We start from the raw sequence: 10,234 nt of genomic DNA on the forward strand, positions 1-10,234 counted from the left end.
TAGTTACATGCAAACGGTGAACAACAAGCTGAATTTTTAAGATGGTAAAGTAGAATTTCAGTTTGATGAAAGCGACAATTATTTACCACAGCTAATCTGGTAAAATGAAAGATCGGCTTATACATTCTGAAGAATATATCCTGTACCGTTATGTTTTACTTCCAAAGTCGACACTGTAACGCTGACCTCGTTCCCGGCATCGTATGAGTCGACCAGTCTAGAAGGTGACGTTGCAACGGACACTAGCTGTTGATGAACTGACAGTCCAGGTGACCACGACGGATGTGACGACAGCAGCTGATGACTTCACACACCTGTCCGATAGTTCTGTCACTTTCCCCAGCGGTTCACTCACTGCCACGTTAACCATTGATATCACAGATGATGACGTAAGTACGACATGCTTGTATCTGGTTCGAACCTGTATGCTACCTTAGCATTGAAAAATGCTTAATTGTATTTGCTTTATTCTGGTTTGTTTTTTCCTCTTGATAACTCTTCTAATTGATTTTTAGACCTATACACCTTGGCTGAAATCATTGATCAATCTACAGTCTACGCATAGATGCATATACCGATGGCTGTTAGAATGTTGTAAACGTGCAATAACAGAACAACAGTTTTCAACCAGGATTTCAGAACAAATACCATTAGTTAAACACAAACTAACCACTAACTAACTCTATAGTAATTCTGTACACCGCCTCTGGGACAAATAACAAGTTTGTTTTAATTTTGTACACCGCCTCTGTGAAAATAACAATTTTATATTAAATATGTACACCGCCTCTGTGGAAATAACAATTCTATATTAAATCTGTACACCGCCTCAGTGAAAAATAACAATTGTATATTAAATCTGTACACCGCCTCTGTGAAAAATAGCAATTTTATATTAAATCTGTACACCACTTCTGTGACAAATAACAGCTCCATATTATATATGTACAACGCCTTTGTGATGAACTACAAACAACTACTACTATTTTACATCCCTTAATTACGTTCCAGGAAATTGAAGGTGATGAGGTCTTCACACTGAGTATTGCTGGGGCAAACTTCTCCTCCATTAATGCCACGATAGTAGACAATGAGGGTAAGTCTGTATGCGAAGTATCAATGTAGTGATAGACCCATTTACAGATAAACGTTTATTATTTGCAAGAATAACACTATGAAATCTATATCACCACTTTTCTGTACGATATATCTATCTATTTATTCGGCAATGTAAACATCGTCCTTTGAGGAATATTACTCTTCATCTAAATGGGAGGTTCTTTTTGTACTACACGACATTTTGCCCTTGGAATAAACTTTAATACATGATGTGTTTTGGATTCCGATCTTTCCTAACAGACCATCTGAATGTGGTGTTTTTGTTTTGTGTGTTCTTACATAAAGAAAGGTTGAACATGATTTCAGTTTGTTTTGGAGTGATAACGGAATTGCTTTGGGGATTTGAGCAGTTGGGATAAAGTTCTTTTATGTCGCAGTGACATGTATCACAGCAAACTTTAAATCGTCAAAGTTGGTCAGACTAGTGGTTGATATCATGAGCACACAAACAGATAAACCACGCATGATAACCGCCCGATCATCTTCATTCAGTAACGAAACTGTTTCTATTGCTTTGGTTGGGTCTTTTGTAGGTTACTTCATCGAGAAGGGTCTCTTAATGGATATTATGTCTGAATTACAGGAAGTAGGCCTTTTGACTGCCGCCGGAAGGGTAGCGGGTGCTCAGCTTCAGAAGACGTGTGTCGCCCAACATTGCCACTGTGTGAATGTGTTGGTGATCCCCCAAGGGAGGGCGACATGTGCAACATTGTAACAGGTACAACGTGATCTGGAGACTATAGGGGATAGACGGTGCACTCACCACATACCGAAAAAACCTGCTGCATGGACTTTTAATTTCATGTAATACATGTAAAACATTGAGTGTTTAAGTTTCAACATCAGTCAATGATCTGTCATATCACAGGATATTCTGGTCCATCACTCGATTGTCTGGTTTCTCCACGAGCACCAGCGTCGCATAGCGGTACTGATGTGCGGCGTCACGCGCACCTTTCTATGCGCATGGCGTTAGTGGTGTGTGCTATCTGCACGAACACCTGGTGTCATTACCAGGAGTCGATCCAGTCATATATTTTACATCCCCGTTTAGCATTTTATGCTGAATTTAATCAGTTTCGTCGGATAGTTGATATTTTCTGGCATTGAAGATTTATAGTTGATGAATACAAGTTTTCATCATTGTTGTTAGTATAATGATTTATCAGAAGGTATTGAACGGTTTTAGTTAGCAACACTCTAGACGCGTATTAACATTATATTTTACTATTGACCGTATGTAATGTATGACTCTAGACCGGAAGGCCGACAGTGCCTGCCGCCAGAACAACTGCAGCGACCATGGAGAATGTCAGGAAGACCCCGTGGCTCCTTCATGTGCGTGTTTTCCTGGTTACTATGGAGACAACTGCCAACACAACATCTGTGAGTACAGATTCATATGTCACTAGTTACATGCTTTATTTTAACCCGTGAAGATCCGGGTTAGAATTGGTCTTCACTCTTCAGTAACTCATGCTTGTTACCACTAATGGGATCGGGTGGTCAGGCTCACTGACTTGGTCATTGTATTCCAATTGCGTAGATAGATGCTCATGATATGTTGATCACTGGATTGTCTGGTACAGACTCGATTATTTACAGACCGCCGCCGTGTAGCTGGAATATTGTTGTGTCCGGCGTTAAACAAACAAACAAACAAACCAAACCAACATGCTTTATTTAACTGAGCGGCAAAAGATAGCATACCGTGTTATTGTATCTAAATAGATGATGTCTATTCAACTATCACTCACTCCTGAAAGTCTGTAAAAATAATCTTCGGCTTGCTGATGGTGTTTTAAAACACATTTGTTCAGTGGAAAAGGGTAAAATCGAAATTTGAACCACATGACCCCTTCCATTGATACAGTGTTTTAAATTTGTGTCGAAAACAGCACATACGTTAATTCTTAGAGATGAGATATCAAAGATACCCCTCAACAATTGTATATTTAGCTAGTACCTTAAAACGTTTTTAAACACGTTATATCTATCTATCTATCTATCTACTTATGTGTGTGTGTGTGTGTGTGTGTGTATATATATAAATGTATGTATGTATGTATGTATGTATGTATGTATATATATATATATATATATATTAATATATATTACATAGATAAATAAAAACAGAATGCCTCCCTGAAGAGTAAAGAACGAAACATGTTGGAGAAAAAGGCATTCTGTTTTTATTTATCTATGTAATATTTATGACTGAACACCTGTACTATTTTGGACATTTTGTGCGTATATATATAATAATTTTGTATTTCTGTGTTTCGGTAACATGTGATATCTGAAGTTAAATTACTGTAGATATTGCTTTGTTATGCTGATATATTTTTTAACCAGTTAAAGCTGAATGTACCAAGGACTACATGGTGTTCTATGCAAACCCACACGGAGACTTTGAAGGGGCAATATATGTCACAGATAAGAGGGAACAAAGTGATTGCGCGGCAGCCAGCATACCCGATCCGCCATATACAGGAGACGACATCGACGATGATTTGAAAGGTTTCTTTGTCAATGTTACCCATGCCAGTGCTGCATGTGGAGCGATCACACCACAGGAAGAGGTAACACGTTGTTCATATCACATTGAGTGACTGAGCGAGTGACTGAGTGATTGAGTGAGTGTGTTGAGTTCAAGAATATTATAGTTATATCACGACGCATCATCTTGATGTGAAACACCCACACAAATGGAAAGCGTCGGGATCTGAACCTACAATCATAGGTTTCTGGCTTGCCCAAGGGACGCAACTGTGTACAGCGAATTGCGGCGTGCTAAGACACCTGGGCCCAGGGCCCTTATTCTCGAACCGTTCGTAGCCCTAAGAATTCTTAACTTTGATCGTAGCCAATGTGTTAAGAATGGGCTTAAGAAGTTCGTAGGGTTACGAATTCGAACGTTTCGAGAATAGCTAGCCTGCGCCACATGAGTGAGTTTAGTTGTAGGCCGCACACGGCAATATTCCAGCTATATGGCGGCGGTCTGTAAATCATCGAGTCTTGACCAGACAACCCAGTGATCAAAAGCATGAGCATTGATCGACGCAACTGACATGTCCACCAAGTCAGTGAGTCTGACCACCCGATCCCGTTAGTCGTCTCTTATGACAAGCATGGGTTTCTGAAGATCAATTCTAACCCGGATCTTCACGAGTTGAGCCACATGAAATTGAACTGCAAGGACTGTGCAAGTGTATCATTTCTATGCTGGATGATGGGTCGGCTAGTAGTTAAATTGTCTATTGCTGGAACACTGATAACTGCAGTGCCAGTGCAATCACACTCACCGATGCATGACCTCCACTCAAAGCGTTTCTCTAAATAGTGCAGTTCTGACTCATAGTACGGTACGTGTGAGTTAACATTCAACGTGGCATCAGCATCATGTCAGCCATTTAGCGACAACATGGTAAAGGGTTAATTTAGCGGATTGTCATTGGACTATTGAACAAATACAATACTATAAATTCTGTATTACTTGTGTATTTACAGAGTGCTGACATTATTTACAAAAGGATGTTCACGATCCAGTACAACCAAGCCATCAACACCGGCCTTGACCAAATAGTCATTGTAACATGCACGTTCAACAAGGACAACCTCCTGGTCAGCACGGATGCAGTGATCACAAACCCGAATGTGTAAGCTACGTTCATCTAAAAATTCTTTATCAATGCATATTTCAAGGCAGTGATCCTTGGTAATAGGTAAGTTTATCTCGCAAGTCACACACATGCACACACCACATGACGTCTTTAAGGATAAATCCCTAGGGAAGCCCTATGGTTGTTCCTGGTTTGAATTTTAGCCAGTCAACATAATTATGCAATATCTGACCGAATGGAACGATGGTCAGACTGTGTGACGATATATATCACGGTCCAGTGGAACGATGGTCAGACTGTGACTATATCACGGTCCAGTGGAACGATGGTCAGACTGTGTGACGATATATATCACGGTCCAGTGGAACGATGGTCAGACTGTGACTATATCACGGTCCAGTGGAACGATGGTCAGACTGTGTGACGATATATATCACGGTCCAGTGGAACGATGGTCAGACTGTGTGACGATATAAATCACGGCCCAGTGGAACGATGGTCAGACTGTGTGACGATATATATATCACGGCCCAGTGGAACGATGGTCAGACTGTGTGACGATATATATCACGGTCCAGTAGAACGATGGTCAGACTGTGTGACTACATATATCACGGTCCAGTGGAACGATGGTCAGACTGTGTGACTACATATATCACGGCCCAGTGGAACGATGGTCAGACTGTGTGACGATATATATCACGGCCCAGTGGAACGATGGTCAGACTGTGAGACGATATATATCACGGCCCAGTGGAACGATGGTCAGACTGTGTGACGATATATATCACGGTCCAGTGGAACGATGGTCAGACTGTGTGACGATATGTATCACGGTCCAGTGGAACGATGGTCAGACTGTGTGACTATATCACGGCCCAGTGGAACGATGGTCAGACTGTGTGACGATATATATCACGGCCCAGTGGAACGATGGTCAGACTGTGTGACGATATATATCAGCGGTCAGTGGAACGATGGTCAGACTGTGTGACGATATATATCACGGCCCAGTGGAACGATGGTCAGACTGTGTGACGATATATATCACGGCCCAGTGGAACGATGGTCAGACTGTGTGACGATATATATCACGGCCCAGTGGAACGATGGTCAGACTGTGTGACGATATGGAACGAATCACGGCCCAGTGGAACGATGGTCAGACTGTGTGACGATATATATCACGGCCCAGTGGAACGATGGTCAGACTATATCACGGCCCAGTGACAGATATATATCACGGCCCAGTGGAACGATGGTCAGACTGTGTGACGACATATATCACGGCCCAGTGGAACGATGGTCAGACTGTGTGACTATATCACGGCCCAGTGGAACGATGGTCAGACTGTGTGACGATATATATCACGGCCCAGTGGAACGATGGTCAGACTGTGTGACGATATATATCACGGCCCAGTGGAACGATGGTCAGACTGTGTGACGATATATATCACGGCCCAGTGGAACGTGGACTGTGTGACGATATATATCACGGCCCAGTGGAACGATGGTCAGACTGTGTGACGATATATATCACGGCCCAGTGGAACGATGGTCAGACTGTGTGACGATATATATCACGGCCCAGTGGAACGATGTTAATGTTATCCGTTACTTTATTGACTGGTTCAGATTTGATTATTTATTTCATTGAGTCTGAATTATGTACCTCGTAAACAACACATAAACAACACAACTCTATGTGTATTCTCAACGTGTCTTTGCTATCTATTATTTATTGAGTAAACCGTCGACAATGTTCACACAGAGGCCCATTCACCAACGAAACGGCGACCAATACTTTCTCCCCGGTTTCCTTGGCTGCCGACATTGATGGGTCACCACTGTCATCGTCGTCCTCGGTCCGTCTGTCCAAGAAGGTCTGTGTCACACTGGATGTTCCACAAGGTACAGCTGCTCTCCTTATACATACACAATTACTGATAGTACGTTAGAGTATCGCGAGTGAGCTTCACGTTGGTATACAGTTTCGCAAACAGTGGACGACATGTACGGTTAACAACTCTCTGTAAACCTTGAACTCTGGGTGCGGTGTGGTAGCCTAGTGGTTAAAGCGTTCGTTTGTCACACCGAGGACCCGAGTTCGATTCCCCACATATTACAATGTGTGAAGCCTATTTCTGGTGTCCCCGCTGTGATTTTACTGGAATATTGCTAAAGCGGTGTAAAACAACTCTCTCACTAAAACTCACTTGAACTCTGACAACCTCTGGTCATATATAATGTACATGCGGAGAGGAGTTTAAAATACCTGAGTATGAATATATTCTGTAAAATGTAAGCTGGTGATATTTAAACAGTTTAGATATGATGTAAATGTGATCTATGCATATATACCGATATGTTGCATAACACCGTACCTGATCTACTGACTATTACATTGTTTCAGAGTTTGGCGGCTTGGAGATTCTGGGCATAACGTTCAACAACTCGCTCCATGATTCGCCTGTATCATGGCCGGTGTACACGAGGGGGTGTGTATACAATTATTCAATCACTTCTGAAGAATATTGAGTTCAATGACAAAATTTACGTTTGGCACTCATGATAACAATCTCTTTTGCCAGACCGTGTCCAATTTTACAAATTTGCTCAGCGTCAGTTGGGTATAGCGCCGCTTTTAGGAATATTCCAACAATATCAGGACGGGGAACACCGGACATGGACTTTACACTTTGTAGCAATTCGGGGAATCGAACTCGGGTCTTCGTTGCAACGAGCGAACGCGTTAACCGCTATACCTAGTACCCCACTCCCCATAGGAAGCTGGAAGCATGGGTGCATATTCCGAGTTCTTTGTGGTGCCTGTACATGCCCTGTACATCAAGACGATATACACTTAAGGAAAGGACGCATCGGTTAAAAGCCAAATGAAAGTTGAGAATTTCAGAAACAGTTTGTGGTGCCTGTACATGCCCTGTACATCAAGACGATATACACTTAAGGAAAGGACGCATCGGTTATAAGCCAAATGAAAGTTGAGAATTTCAGAAACAGTTTAATTTCTTTGAAACATTTGTCCGATGGGAAAACTATATATAAATCTCCAAGAGAACCAGCCTCGAAAAAACATCTTCAGGATTGTTAACAGTCAGCCATTCAGTTGTATATAAAATTGGTAATAAATTATTACAGTTGCCAAGACCCTGACGCCGTCGCTGTGTTAGTCAATGTGCCCTTCTACCCACAAGCCAACAAACGCACCATCAGGTTCTGCTTCTCGGCCTTCACGTTTGTCAACAGTTCCCGTCTGACCATGGAAGTGAACCTGCGTGTGTGTGTCAACGCTGGAGACTGTGACGTGGTAAATACTAGCAATAATTTTAAAAAAACCCATGGTCTAGCATTATCCTTGTTCACCTGTTGTTAATGGTTGACCAATATGAAATGTGCTAATTTATATAACTTTCTGTTTTGTGCTCAGCGGGAGTGCATCCCTTTTCGACGCAAACGTCAGGCATCTAACGAGGAGACGACCGTTGAGCAAACGTTCAATATCTATATCCCTGAAACCAGCGACCCCACCAGTGAGACAAATGGACCAAGTAAGTGAAGACTATTAATATATATAGAAACATTTACGCATACCTTCATCAATATCGTGTACACTTTACGCTTTTCAAATATTGACGTATTTTTGTCCACGATGCTCGGAAAGCAAACTTCACTAAAAGAAATTGTGATAATATCCATTTATTGATAACTTGACAGTGGCTGAAGAGATCGATGTATATTCCACCTGGTTACACAACTAACTACTTTCCAAGTCAAACCCGGCAAGATTGGTGTCGCTTTAATGCGTTTTGGAATCACAAAACAGTCACATAGTGAGCTTCGAATTAAGAGTGAATTATGTATATTTCTGTGAATGTATTTTACTGAACATGCTGTGTTTTCCAGGAACATCGGTGTCCCGAGTCAGTGACGGCAGTTCATGTAGGTTGCCGTTTGAATTCCTGCCGACCGTTCTTTGTCTTGGAGGCATTGTGGCGGCTCTCATGGCGCTGTGTGTGTTCCTCACATTAAGGCTTCTACGCAGAACAAAGGCTTCATGAGATTCTGCTACAGAAAAAACTGCCAGCACCAATCCGTAACGAGCATGTACGAGACAGAGCAACAATTAATTATATTCTACAGAAACTGCAGCTTGCATTCTCAATTAAAATAATAGTGTCAATGTAGTTTCAATGTGTTTTTTCTACACGTTCCAACTTTGACATGTTTGATGGCTAAGACAATTACAAGACGTAAAATTGTATAATTTTAACACTACAAGGCGACAGAGCAACAAATATCGATCATTCGTCTAAACAGATTCTGTTGAGCGTAAATGGTATTCATTTAATGGCAGAGGAAATGCATCACACTTTTCATTTGCCATCTTATTATTGATGCTGTATTATGTATATCACTGTGTTCTTTTTTCTTTCGGGGTGGGTCATTTAATGGCAGACGAAATGCATCACACTTTTCAATTTGAATCTTATTATTGATGCTGTATTTTGTATATCACTGTGGTTTTTCTTTCGGGGTGGGTGTTGGGGTGGCGGTATGGTAACATAGTGATTACGTAGGCTCGTCACGCCGATGACCCGGATCGATCCCCTACTTAGGTCAAGTGTGTAAAGCCGATTTCAGGTGTGATGTTGCTGGAATAATGCTAAATCGGCTTAAAAGTTTTCCGAATCACTTGCTGTGTTGAGAAGGAGCCCGAGCATTTTCTTCTGAAAGTTTGCTCCCATAATATTACACAATGACGATCAGATCCAAAGACCATGAGAGAACTGTCCCGGCATTGGACATTTATATATACATCGAGGTCATTTATATATACATCGAGACCGCCTCCGTGGTGTAGTGGTTAGAGCGTCCGCCCGGAGAGCGGAAGGTCGCAGGTTCGATCCCCGACCGCGTCATACCAAAAGACGTTAAAATGTGGTCCTTGTTGGTCCCTGCCTGGCGTTCGGCATTAATGGGTACGACAAGGACTGGTCGGCTAGGAGTCAGTATAATGTGCCTGAGTGGGGTATTCCTGCTTCACTGCGGCATGGTATCTCAGTGGGCTAGCACTATAAAACCAGCTTCAGTCTGGGCTAGTAAGCAGCCGCACATCCCATACAAACGTATGCACGTCGTCATATGAGCGTAATATTCTCAAGCACGACGTTAAACCCAATTTCACCTCACCTCACCTCACCTCATCTAGTGGATGAGGCCTGACCATAATCATTTTCTGATAATGACAGTTACGCACTGCTCGATTGTCCCATATGTACTGTGCTATCTGTATGCTAAGAAGTTCACATTTCTTTGTGAATTATCTGTTACTGTCCTTAGTCGGGTCATGTAAGTGCAGAATGTCTACCGCCATATGGCTAGAATATTGCTGAGAGCGGCGTTAAACAACAAACAAAAAAGCAGAATGTCTATCAATATGTGAAATAATTATATGTGAAACAGAGTCT

The 10,234-nt window shown here is 42.0% G+C and overlaps 1 protein-coding gene and 1 long non-coding RNA gene across 2 annotated transcripts; both read left to right on the plus strand.

Moving 5' to 3' along the window:
• The first annotated feature begins 267 nt into the window (after positions 1–267).
• On the plus strand, positions 268–1,837 carry LOC124258302. The gene is made up of 3 exons (XR_006893556.1): positions 268–389; positions 1,012–1,096; positions 1,703–1,837. It is a non-coding gene; the product is annotated as an uncharacterized LOC124258302 (long non-coding RNA).
• Positions 1,838–2,366: 529 nt separating this feature from the next.
• Positions 2,367–8,950, plus strand: LOC124258265 (EGF-like domain-containing protein 2). Its single transcript, XM_046692335.1, has 8 exons — positions 2,367–2,505; positions 3,475–3,701; positions 4,630–4,778; positions 6,517–6,656; positions 7,159–7,243; positions 7,905–8,073; positions 8,194–8,314; positions 8,670–8,950. The coding sequence occupies exons 1-8, from the start codon at positions 2,367–2,369 to the stop codon at positions 8,822–8,824; spliced, it is 1,185 nt and encodes a 394-aa protein (XP_046548291.1). The 3' UTR covers positions 8,825–8,950.
• Positions 8,951–10,234: the final 1,284 nt, after the last annotated feature.

The sequence above is a fragment of the Haliotis rubra genome, unplaced genomic scaffold, assembly GCF_003918875.1.
Source record: "Haliotis rubra isolate DU_JTF1 unplaced genomic scaffold, ASM391887v1 Scf1170, whole genome shotgun sequence".
Taxonomy (NCBI): domain Eukaryota; kingdom Metazoa; phylum Mollusca; class Gastropoda; order Lepetellida; family Haliotidae; genus Haliotis; species Haliotis rubra.

What these genes read in the sequence shown, in the direction of transcription:
- LOC124258265 (XM_046692335.1), top strand. Translation starts at nt 2,367, where the DNA reads ATGACTCTAGACCGGAAGGCCGACAGTGCCTGCCGCCAGAACAACTGC. An exon ending in ACGCTGGAGACTGTGACGTG is followed by an intron (nt 8,074 to 8,193) that starts GTAAATACTAGC and finishes TTTTGTGCTCAG; the next exon opens with CGGGAGTGCATCCCTTTTCG. An exon ending in CAGTGAGACAAATGGACCAA is followed by an intron (nt 8,315 to 8,669) that starts GTAAGTGAAGAC and finishes TGTGTTTTCCAG; the next exon opens with GAACATCGGTGTCCCGAGTC.